The sequence below is a fragment of the Procambarus clarkii genome, chromosome 5 (assembly GCF_040958095.1).
Source record: "Procambarus clarkii isolate CNS0578487 chromosome 5, FALCON_Pclarkii_2.0, whole genome shotgun sequence".
NCBI classification, from domain to species: Eukaryota; Metazoa; Arthropoda; class Malacostraca; order Decapoda; family Cambaridae; genus Procambarus; species Procambarus clarkii.
The window spans coordinates 44,935,986-44,949,442 of record NC_091154.1 but is presented as its reverse complement, the minus strand read 5'-3'; the positions used below and the strand labels follow the sequence as shown (position 1 = coordinate 44,949,442).

Here is a 13,457-nt window from a genome sequence, read left to right as displayed (position 1 = left end):
TTTCTGTCAGGGTGATGATTCGCCTCTCCTTCAACGCCGGCTTCAACTTGTGATTGATGCCGTGTCCTCTTGGGCCACCGATCATGGCTTCAAATTCTATACTACTAAGACTTGTGCCATGACTTTTACTCGGAAATGGGTTGTTCTTTGTCACTTTATGGTCATCCCCTTGAGTACAAAGATTCCGCGAAGCTTTTGGGGTTATTCTTTGACACTCGTTTGTCTTGGTCTCCCCATATCTCTTACCTCCGTGTTGAGTGCTCTAAGGCCCTTGCCTACCTTCGGGTATTGTCCCATACTTCTTGGGGAGCGGATAGGCGCACTTTCTTTGCTTTACATTCCTCTCTCGTCCCGTCTAAGCTCGATTATGGTTGCCCTGCTTAATCGTCTGCTTCTCCTTCTACTCTTCGCTGCCTTGATGCTTTGCACCATACTGGGTTGCGCCTCAGTTCTGGTGCCTTTTGTCAGACTCCCGTCCTCAGCTTGTATGTTGACACTGGCTTCCTGTCTCTCCAGGACCACTGTGATCGCTACTGTCTTCGATATCTTGCGCGGTCCTAGCAAGATCCTTCCTCACGCCTCTGTCGGGCTTAAACTTTTACCCCTCCTGCGGTTCCTGTTCCTCTTCACCACCTCCCTCTTTCTGTCCAGGTTATCTCGCTTACAGGATTCTCTTTCCGTTCGTATTTCTAATATTTCTCCTCATGTTGTTCCTTCTTTGCCCCCGTGGAGAGTTCCCCTTCCACAGTTTTGTACATCTTTGACCCACATCACTAAAGCTTTTACCCCTCCTACGGTTGTAAAACGCCTTTTCCTTGAGCACTTTTCTTCTCACTCCCGCTTCCGTTTCTGTCTTCACTGATGGGTCTAAGTCTGTGGACGGTGTTGGCTACTCTGTTGTTTTTCCTGATCACACTTATATGTGTCGCTTACCTCCGGAGACTAGCATCTTCACAGCGGAGCTTTATGCTATTCTCTATGCTCTTCGTCTCCTGCTTTCTCGTTGTCAGTCCTCCTTTGTAGTTGTTGTTGACTCTCGTAGTGCCCTCATGGCTCTCGGGTACTTTAATCTGGTTCATCCAGTGGTTGTCGAGATCCAGCATTGGCTGTTTCTTGTTCACAGTAAATTTAAGTCGGTTGAGTTTTGTTGAGTTCCCAGCCATATTGGTGTCTCTTTAAATGAGAGTGCGAATGCTGCCGCCAGGGAAGCTGTCTGCTCTTGTCCCATCTCTCGTAAAGGTATTCCTCATTCCGACTTTTACCCGGTTATCCATTCCTCCATCCTTCCCCGTTGGCAGGCTTGTTGGTCGTCTGGTAACAAACTGCATTCTCTTAAAGGTTGCACGGGAGACATCTCCTGTCACGCAGGGTGCAGTCGCACCGCCACAGATCTCCAGTATCATCTATTGATACTGGTAATTGCTCAGAAAGGCCTCCATTTACGGGCTATTCATGCCCGTGCCACCTTTTGGGTGGCTTAATCTTCGTCAATCGTCAGTCTTAAAGGTTGTGTGTCCTCATGGCCGTCCTCCTACCACCGTAACCAGCGTTGGGAAATGGCTCTAGCGAGGTTGCGTATTGGCCATACTCGCTTCAACTCATGGTCACTTGATGAAGCGCCACCCTGCTCCTTATTGTCCTAATTGCATTGTCCCTCTTACGGTCGTGCATATCCTTGTTGAATGTCCTGACTTCCGGGACGAGTGTGTGTCTTGTTGTCCGACCATCCCTTGCGGTCGCTTGTCTCTCGATAGTATTCTTGGTGACTCGGATACTTTTGATATCGTTCAGCCTTATGCATTTCTGTCCTCTTATTGGCATCCTTGGTGATATATAGCGCCCTCTGATTATCCCGCATATTTGATGGTGCTACATAACTTTCCCGGTTTGGTGCCTTCTTTTTGATAATTACTTACTTCCCCACACTGTGGACCAGCACTTCCTCACACTGCTGACCAGCACTTCCCCACACTGTGGACCAGCACTTCCCCACACTGTGGACCAGCACTTCCCCACACTGTGGACCAGCACTTCCCCACACTGCGGACCAGCACTTCCCCATACCACACTGGACTAGCACTTCCCCACACCACACTGTGGACCAGCACTTCCCCACACCACACTGTGGACGAGCACTTCCCCACACCACACTGTGGATGAACACTTCCCCACACTGTGGACCAGCACTTCCCCACACCACACTGCGGACCAACACTTCCCCACACCACACTGTGGACCAGCACTTCCCCACACCACACTGTGGACCAACACTTCCCCACACCACACTGTGGACCAGCACTTCCCCACACCACACTGTGGACCAACACGTCACCACACTGTGGACCAGCACTTCCCCACACCACACTGTGGACCAGCACTTCCCCACACCACACTGTGGACCAGCACTTCCCCACACCACACTGTGGACAAGCACTTCCCCACACCACACTGTGGACCAGCACTTCCCCACACCAGACTGTGGACCAGCACTTCCCCACACTGCGGACCAGCACTTCCCCATACCACACTGGACTAGCACTTCCCCACACCACACTGTGGACCAGCACTTCCCCACACCACACTGTGGACCAACACTTCCCCACACCACACTGTGGACCAGCACTTCCCCACACCACACTGTGGACCAACACTTCCCCACACCACACTGTGGACCAACACTTCCCCACACCACACTGTGGACCAGCACTTCCCCACACCACACTGTGGACCAGCACTTCCCCACACCACACTGTGGACCAGCACTTCCCCACACCACACTGTGGACCAGCACTTCCCCACACCACACTGTGGACCAGCACTTCCCCACACCACACTGTGGACCAGCACTTCCCCACACCACACTGTGGACCAGCACTTCCCCACACCACACTGTGGACCAACACTTCCCCACACCACACTGTGGACCAACACTTCCCCACACCACACTGTGGACCAGCACTTCCCCACACCACACTGTGGACCAACACTTCCCCACACCACACTGTGGACCAGCACTTCCCCACACCACACTGTGGACCAACACTTCCCCACACCACACTGTGGACCAGCACTTCCCCACACCACACTGTGGACCAGCACTTCCCCACACCACACTGTGGACCAGCACTTCCCCACACCACACTGTGGACCAACACTTCCCCACACCACACTGTGGACCAGCACTTCCTCACACCACACTGTGGACCAGCATTTCCCCACACTGTGGACCAGCTCTTCCCCACACTGTGGACCAGCACTTCACCACACTGTGGACCAGCACTTCCCCACACCACACTGTGGACCAGCACTTCTCCACACCACACTGTGGACCAGCACTTCACCACACTGTGGACCAGCACTTCACCACACTGTGGACCAGCACTTCCCCACACCACACTGTGGACCAGCACTTCCCCACACTGTGGACCAGCACTTCCCCACACTGTGGACCAGCACTTCCCCACACTGTGGACCAGCACTTCCCCACACTGTGGATCAGCACTTCTCCACACCACACTGTGGACCAGCACTTCTCCACACCACACTGTGGACCAGCACTTCTCCACACCACACTGTGGACCAGCACTTCCCCACACTGTGGACCAGCACTTCCCCACACCACACTGTGGACCAGCACTTCCCCACACCACACTGTGGACCAGCACTTCCCCACACCACACTGTGGACCAGCACTTCCCCACACCACACTGTGGACCAGCACTTCCCCACACCACACTGTGGACCAGCACTTCCCCACACCACACTGTGGACCAACACTTCCCCACACCACACTGTGGACCAACACTTCCCCACACCACACTGTGGACCAACACTTCCCCACACCACACTGTGGACCAACACTTCCCCACACCACACTGTGGACCAGCACTTCCCCACACTGTGGACCAGCACTTCCCCACACTGTGGACCAGCACTTCCCCACACAACACTGTGGACCAGCACTTCCCCACACAACACTGTGGGTCAGCACTTCCCCACACCACACTGTGGACCAGCACTTCCCCACACCACACTGTGGACCAGCACTTCCCCACACCACACTGTGGACCAGCACTTCCCCACACCACACTGTGGACCAGCACTTCCCCACACCACACTGTGGACCAGCACTTCCCCACACCACACTGTGGACCAGCACTTCCCCACACCACACTGTGGGTCAGCACTTCCCCACACCACACTGTGGACCAGCACTTCCCCACACCACACTGTGGACCAGCACTTCCCCACACCACACTGTGGACCAGCACTTCCCCACACAACACTGTGGGTCAGCACTTCCCCACACAACACTGTGGGTCAGCACTTCCCCACACCTCACTGTGGACCAGCACTTCCCCACACAACACTGTGGGTCAGCACTTCCCCACACAACACTGTGGACCAGCACTTCCCCACACCACACTGTGGACCAGCACTTCCCCACACCACACTGTGGACCAGCACTTCCCCACACCACACTGTGGACCAACACTTCCCCACACCACACTGTGGACCAGCACTTCCCCACACTGTGGACCAGCACTTCCCCACACTGTGGACCAGCACTTCCCCACACTGTGGACCAGCACTTCACCACACTGTGGACCAGCACTTCCCCACACCACACTGTGGACCAGCACTTCTCCACACCACACTGTGGACCAGCACTTCACCACACTGTGGACCAGCACTTCCCCACACTGTGGACCAGCACTTCCCCACACTGTGGACCAGCACTTCCCCACACTGTGGATCAGCACTTCTCCACACCACACTGTGGACCAGCACTTCACCACACTGTGGACCAGCACTTCCCCACACTGTGGACCAGCACTTCCCCCACACTGTGGACCAGCACTTCCCCACACTGTGGATCAGCACTTCTCCACACCACACTGTGGACCAGCACTTCCCCACACCACACTGTGGACCAGCACTTCCCCACACTGTGGCCAGCACTTCCCTATACCACACTGTGGACCAGCACTTCCCCACACAACACTGTGGACCAGCACTTCCCCACACAACACTGTGGACCAGCACTTCCCCACACAACACTGTGGACCAGCACTTCCCCACACAACACTGTGGGCCAGCACTTCCCCACACCACACTGTGGACCAGCACTTCCCCACACCACACTGTGGACCAGCACTTCCCCACACTGTGGACCAGCACTTCCCCACACTGTGGACCAGCACTTCCCCACACTGTGGACCAGCACTTCCCCACACTGTGGACCAGCACTTCCACACACTGTGGACCAGCACTTCCCCACACCACACTGTGGACCAGCATTTCCCCATACCATACTGTGGACCAGCACTTCTCCACACCACACTGTGGACCAGCACTTCCCCACACTGTGGACCAGCACTTCTCCACACCACACTGTGGACCAGCATTTCCCCATACCATACTGTGGACCAGCACTTCCCCACACCACACTGTGGACCAGCACTTCCCCACACTGTGGACCAGCACTTCCCCACACTGTGGACCAGCACTTCTCCACACCACACTGTGGACCAGCACTTCCCCACACTGTGGACCAGCACTTCCCCACACAACACTGTGGACCAGCACTTCCCCACACTGTGGACCAGCACTTCCCCACACAACACTGTGGACCAGCACTTCCCCACACTGTGGACCAGCACTTCCCCACACAACACTGTGGACCAGCACTTCCCCACACTGTGGACCAGCACTTCCCCACACAACACTGTGGACCAGCACTTCCCCACACAACACTGTGGACCAGCACTTCCCCACACAACACTGTGGGTCAGCACTTCCCCACACAACACTGTGGGTCAGCACTTCCCCACACAACACTGTGGACCAGCACTTCCCCACACAACACTGTGGACCAGCACTTCCCCACACAACACTGTGGGTCAGCACTTCCCCACACAACACTGTGGACCAGCACTTCCCCACACAACACTGTGGGTCAGCACTTCCCCACACAACACTGTGGGTCAGCACTTCCCCACACAACACTGTGGACCAGCACTTCCCCACACTGTGGGTCAGCACTTCCCCACACAACACTGTGGACCAGCACTTCCCCACACCACACTGTGGGTCAGCACTTCCCCACACAACACTGTGGGTCAGCACTTCCCCACACAACACTGTGGGTCAGCACTTCCCCACACAACACTGTGGACCAGCACTTCCCCACACAACACTGTGGACCAGCACTTCCCCACACAACACTGTGGACCAGCACTTCCCCACACAACACTGTGGACCAGCACTTCCCCACACCACACTGTGGGCCAGCACTTCCCCACACAACACTGTGGACCAGCACTTCCCCACACCACACTGTGGACCAGCACTTCCCCACACAACACTGTGGACCAGCACTTCCCCACACCACACTGTGGACCAGCACTTCCCCACACAACACTGTGGGTCAGCACTTCCCCACACAACACTGTGGGTCAGCACTTCCCCACAAGGTGGATCAGAAATATAGTGAACATGGATGAATGGGTGATGGCGTAATGAGAACATGTACAGAACAAGTACACGTACTGCACAAATGTAAAACAAGGCAGGTGTCCATGAAGTAGTACCAACACCAGACAACACACAGTGTTGATAACAGAGCACATGATGGAAACACAAGGTGTTGATAACAGAGCACATAATGGAAACACAAGGTGTTGATAACAGAGCACATAATGGAAACACAAGGTGTTGATAACAGAGCACATAATGGAAACACAAGGTGTTGATAACAGAGCACATGATGGAAACACAAGTTGTTGATAACAGAGCACATAATGGAAACATAAGGTGTTGATAACAGAGCACATAATGGAAACACAAGGTGTTGATAACAGAGCACATAATGGAAACACAAGGTGTAGATAACAGAGCACATAATGGAAACACAAGGTGTTGATAACAGAGCACATAATAGGAACACAAGGTGTTGATAACTGAGAGCACAAGTTAAATTGTACAAGGGTATCAGTCACTGCATAAAGAACAGACGGGTGCAGAGGATATATGGGGAACAGGAAGAACAGGTGGAACATGGAGAACAGGGGGATACAGAGGAAAGCTAAGGGTTCAATATGTGTTGAAAGTTTGGGTGAAATTGCCAGAATAATTGGGGAACAGTTTTTTGTGAGGGTGAGGAAGGGAACTGACAAATCAAGAGGTATATGGAGCACGGGGGGGGGGGGGGATGTGCGTACAGCAGTGAAAATGGGAAAACTTACGGCACAAAGAGTTAGAAGGAAAATAAAATGGTTTAAGGGAAGACACGATAAATATGATACAAGGGAAACACGGGTAACATCCAGTACAAGAGTAACAGTGGTAACACCCAGTACAAGAGTAACAATGGTAACTGTCAGTACAAGAGTAACAGTGGTAACACCCAGTACAAGGGAAAATTTGTGTTTTGGGGAAATGGGAGAAGTGGTACAAAATGTATAAAGGGAAAATTAGCAATGGAGGTCAGGAGGAAATAGATGATACAGGAGGAACCCATGCCACAGGGAAAATACATGGAACCACACCACAATCACTTTTACCAGTAATAGATGCACCCAACATGGGGAGTTGATCCCATAATACATGCACCCAACATAGGGAGTTGATCCTATAATACATTCACCCAACATGGGGAGTTGTTTCCGTAATACATGGAGAGTTGATCCCATAATACATGCACCCAACATAGGGAGTTGATCCCATAATACATGCACCCAACATAGGGAGTTGATCCTATAATACATTCACCCAACATGGGGAGTTGTTTCCATAATACATGGAGAGTTGATCCCATAATACATGCACCCAACATGGGGAGTTAATCCTGTAATACATTCACCCAACATGGGGAGTTGATCCCATAATACATGGGATGATCCCATAATACATGGGATGATCCCATAATACATGGGATGATCCCATAATACATGGGATGATCCCATAATACATGGGATGATCCCATAATACGTGCACCCAACATGGGGGGATGATCCCATAATACATGGGGGGATGATCCCATAATACATGGGGGGATGATCCCATAATACATGGGGGGATGATCCCATAATACATGGGGGGATGATCCCATAATACATGGGGGGATGATCCCATAATACATGGGGGGATGATCCCATAATACATGGGGGATGATCCCATAATACATGTGGGATGATCCCATAATACATGGGGGGGGGATGATTCCATAATACATGGGGGGGGATGATCCCATAATACATGGGGGATGATCCCATAATAGATGCACCCAACATGGGGGGGATGTTCCCATAATACATGTACTCAACATGGGGAGTTGATCCCATAATACATGAGGGGATGATCCCATAATACATGGGGGTATGATCCCATAATACATGGGATGATCCCATAATAAATGCACCCAAGATGGGGAGTTGATCCTATAATACATGCACCCAACATGAGGAGTTGATCCTATAATACATGCACCCAACATGCAGAGTTTTTTCCGGATCCTCATAATTCACATCTCAAGTGTTTGACTTTACACCCTGGAAACCTATGCAACATCTAGTCTACTGCTTGCAGCTCTCTTCCATATAATATGAGAATCATGTGTGACTCATCTCACACATTTAGCTTTTCCTCAATATATATTTCTCATTTCCATGTGAGATTATTAGCTCTTGGGTGGTTTTATACACTACAGTACTATGTTACATGATAAGTGGTACTTACCATCTTTCACTTCTACAAAGTTATCGGGGCCATTCCAAGTGTCATCTTCCTGAAAGTGTCAAAATGTAAATAACTAGGTATGGGTTGATCACATTAGAGCAGTAGAAGAATATATACCACAGTACATTAGGTCTACAGTCAGCCAGTTAGTTTGATCTCTTTAGTGTGATCTAAGTAAAACATAATACTGTATCATCAATTACACATGGTTTGATCTCTTAAGGTAACCAATTAATGTAAAGCACAGTACATTCTTTTGGATATGGCTTGATCATACGAGCACAAATAAGATAACACACCATTTTTCTAACTAAAGAAGAATGTTAATAGAGTTCACTGTAAACTATGGATTGATATATTCACCAATTTTGAAGCCAATACAGGTACTGTATGAGCTCGCTTATCCAAGCTGTATGGGAAGGACACCTCTTCCCCCCCCCCCCCCGGCCATCCACACCGGATAAGGCAGACATTCGGCAATTCTTACCGGTGAAGTCCAAAAGTGAACATATTCACAATTTTTTTACCATAACCAATATAATTTGAATTTTCACACAGACTACAATTAAAAAATATATCAGTACATACTATATTTTAACCACTGAACTGCGTAACGCACCTGCAGGTGCTCAATGGCGGGTGCGCAACGCGCCTCCAGGATCTTATAATTTTAGTGTATGATTCAAAACTCCCGCAGCGACATGGGGTTCACATCGGCTTCCTCAGGGCTCTTGTAAACAGTCGCCATTTAAAAAAAAAATCGTGGGCAACATTCCCGGGTGTGAGGGGCCTCAGTGCTGAGTGAGCAACTAAGGCTGGTGCATGCAGCATGAGCTCACAGCACTGCTGTTCAGCTTGTGACTGCAGCATCACCTAATAATGTCATATATATAACTGGTATTATTTAACCATGATAGTATTACAGAAGAGCCCGAGTGTGATAATGACTGTGTACAATGTTCAAATATCAGTGAATCAATGCGGTTCCCAATGTTCACAGCACCACAGCATTATTTCATCCATCTAGGAATCTTCAAACAACTTCATATGTTATTTTACAAAATAAACTTGGCTTCAATTATTTATTTACAGGATTTAGTGACCAAGATTGTGATAATAGCAGGATTGTGGTGATAATTAGCGCTGTGCGCAGTATTGTGGGAGGAGGAAGTTTGGTGTGGGAAGGAGGGAGAGAATCGAGGTAGCCTCGTAGCCTGGTGGATAGCATGCAGGACTCGTAATTCTGTGGCGCGGGTTCGATTCCCGCACGAGGCAGAACAAATGGGCAAAAGTTTCTTTCACCCTGAATGCCCCTGTTACCTAGCAGTAAATAGGTACCTGGGAGTTAGTCAGCTGTCACGAGCTGCTTCCTGGGGGTGGAGGCCTGGTCGAGGACCGGGCCGCGGAGACACTAAAGCCCCGAAATCATCTCAAGATAACCTCAAGATAGCCTCACTGTGTATGGCAGCCACTCTTGTCTTGTTCACCACACTAGCTTAGTGGTTTGCTATGGTAATACATGCACCCAACTCCCCATGTTGGGTGCATGTATTATGGGATCAACTCCCTATGTTGGGTGCATGTATTATGAGATCAACTTCCCATGATGAGTGCATGTATTATTGGATCAACTCCACATGTTGGGTGCATGTATATGGTGAACACATATGTGCATGGGTATATACAATGTGTGTATATACTCGTGTACATATGTGTGCGTAGTATTGTGGGAGGAGGAACTTTGGTGAGGGAGGGAGGGAGGGAGGGGAATCCAGGTAGCCTCACTATGTGTGGCAGTCATTCTTGTTTTGCTCACCATACTAGCTTAGTAGTTCGCTATGGTGAACACACATATGTACATGGGTATATACAATGTGTGCATATACCCATGTACATATGTGCGTAGTATTGTGGGTGGAGCCATTTTGATGAGGAAGGTGGCGTCGTAATCGTAGCATTGTCTGCTGGCTGCTGTGTGATTTCTCATGCAGTGTATGGTGACCACTGTACTGTTTGGACACAATACCGGTTTACTTGCATAGTTATGGTGAATAAAACATGTAGATAAGTATACATAATGTTTGTAAATAGTGTAATGAAAGCAATAACAGTATGGTGGGAGGAGGAATGTTGGTGAGTAAGGTGTAAGGAGTAAGCTAGGTGTTGGAGGAGTGAGGGAGGGCTGGCTGGGTGTGGCAGCTCAGACTCGCGAAGTTCTGAGTGTATTGATGGTGAATGTATATAGTGTGTGAGAGTGTATAGTGTGTAAATATGTTGTAAATATACATAAATGAACATGAAACATTGGATATATGAGCAATATATGTGGACCCATAACACAAGTGTCTTGGGACAGTACGGATGTTCTATTGCCATAATATTGTGTACATGTTCATTATACATAGGATTGGCAAGAAAAAACAAAACAAATATACATTATTTCTAAATGTACGCAAAAAATGAACAAAAAAATAATTGTGGCAATTTGCGCATGTTCAAGCTGGCGGGCGACTGGCTTCAGGAGTGTATGTGACAGGCGACCACCAAATCGTGACGTCACACACCATTTTCTGGAACCCATTGTGGCCAAAGTAATTTAAAAGAATTTTTTTTTTACTTATTTGACCAGGGAAGGGTATTTAACATTTTCAAAAACAAAAATAATTTTTTCCCTAGAATTTTGTTTCCTGCGCATAGGAGCATGTGCCGTATTTGGAAGGCGAGCAGCACAGTGATTAACCCTCAAACCGCTAGGGGCCCAAATGGAATTCACACCCACAAGCGCAACAAAAAAAAAAATCCAAAAAATTCTTTCATCTTATAGAAGTGTTCATTTTTCTTCCCTGATCACGGAAAAAATAACAAAAAAAAAAATCGTAGGTGGCATATTTTAGCCTTAATAGGGTAGGGAAGTGTGGCAAAAAAGGGGCGTTGACAGAGCCTTCGCCAGACGAGGTCTACTCCACTCGAGCTGTCAGGCGGCAGTTGCCACAAATTATTATTATTACCTAATTATTTCAATGTCTCTGATTGATTTTTTCTTAGTTTTTTTGCTGTAATATTATTCCATACAGTGAATTGTGGTATATGTATATAATAAAATGTGTGAACCATCGCTGTACTCAAAATTATGGTGTGCATATTAGTGATTGTTTATTGTTTTATGAACATAATTAGCACTTTCGCGCTATCTGGACGCGCCGGCGCGTCCGGTTTCGTCTAACGTAAACGCATAGTGGACATAAAGTTATGTCTTCTTTTAAAATATTTGTATAAAATTCAATTTTAATCCGATTTCATTGGGGTTTGTTTCAAACGACGCGCCATGAAGTTCTCTTTCTCACCACTAGGCCGCCTGGCGCGTCGGCCTACCCGGTCACGTGACGGGCCCATTGTTTTCGTGTCACGTGTCGTGAGTCGATCACGCTCCCCTCGCGCGCCAAACTCGAGCATTTTTACCCGTTTCCGTGTGGATTATACCCAATTACTTCATCAAAAATGGATCAAGGTCAAGGCCCAAGCACTTCTACGCCCAAGGAAGCCTCCAGGTCATCGAGAGTGGACAAAATAACCCAAATTTTTAAGAAGTGGAGCGGAGTGAAGCTCACACCAACGAAAATTCCAGGCCTTGTGGAGGATTTATCAGAAGCTGAAGGTGATGTAGAGGTATTGGAGGAAGATTTTGGAACCCACAACGATTATAGTGTACCTAGAGCTAGAGGGAATGATACGGCAACGAGTGATGAGGAGACTGAGGCCCTCACCGAGGAAGAGGAGGCACCGCGACCCCCTCCTCCTCCTCCATCTCGGCGCACACGTGGTGCATCTAGGCTACCTAGAAAAGTAGCTACCAGACATGTTACTCGTCGTAGGAACACACGACAAATTGCGCCAAGTGATTCTGAAAGTATAAGTGATGAGGATTCATTCGAGCCTGCTGAAAGGCGTACACGTACAGTACGTACTCGGCAGGCTGGAGCTGGTGAGGGCTGGAGTCGTAGCAATACTTCTCCAGTTGTTGATGATTTTACTGGAAATCTTGGACTGAAAATTCCCAAGCCTACTAGTGCACTGGCTTATATTCAATTGTTCATCACGCGTGCCCTCCTTGAGTTCTTTACCGTTGAAACAAATTTGTACACCTCGCAGTTATTCCGGATGGCCAATGAAAATGTATCAGATATTTGGACCCCAGTGAAGGTGAGTGAAATGGCGCGATTCCTAGGACTGTTCATATTGATGGGCATAATTAGGCTCCCAACTATGAGGATGTATTGGCAAACAGCAAAGCCATGGCATGCTCGTTTCTTCAGCTTGTTCATGCCGTCCAGACAATTCCAGCATATAAACCAGTTTTTCCACACATTCAATACCAATGCAGTGCCCGTGAACAATCGTGATAAGTTGATAAAAGTGAGACCAGTGATGGATTACTTGAAAGAGAGGTTTGCTCAAGTTTACATCCCCAAGAAAGAGTTGTGTTTGGATGAGGGTACAATGGCATGGCGAGGCCGACTATCCTTCAAAGTGTACAATCCAAACAAACCAGACAAGTATGGTGTGAAACTTTATATGCTTGCTGAATCTGTCTCTGGGTACATATATGACTTTGACGTATACTCAGGTATTGGTAAGACGATAGTGGATACAGTAACGGGGTTGATGCAGCCTTTAGTGAACCAGGGTTACCATTTGTACATGGATAATTACTACAACTC

At 48.9% G+C, this 13,457-nt stretch overlaps 1 protein-coding gene across 8 annotated transcripts in view; it reads right to left on the bottom strand.

Annotated features, from left to right (window-relative positions):
* LOC123763717 (uncharacterized) overlaps positions 1-13,457 on the bottom strand; it is a 413,873-nt gene that overhangs the window by 27,852 nt on the left and 372,564 nt on the right. For all 8 annotated transcript variants that reach the window (XM_045751026.2, XM_045751043.2, XM_045751066.2 and 5 more), the window contains one exon: positions 8,740-8,788. In XM_045751026.2, coding sequence (XP_045606982.1) covers positions 8,740-8,788 — 49 coding nt within the window. The remainder of the gene's footprint in view (positions 1-8,739; positions 8,789-13,457) is intronic.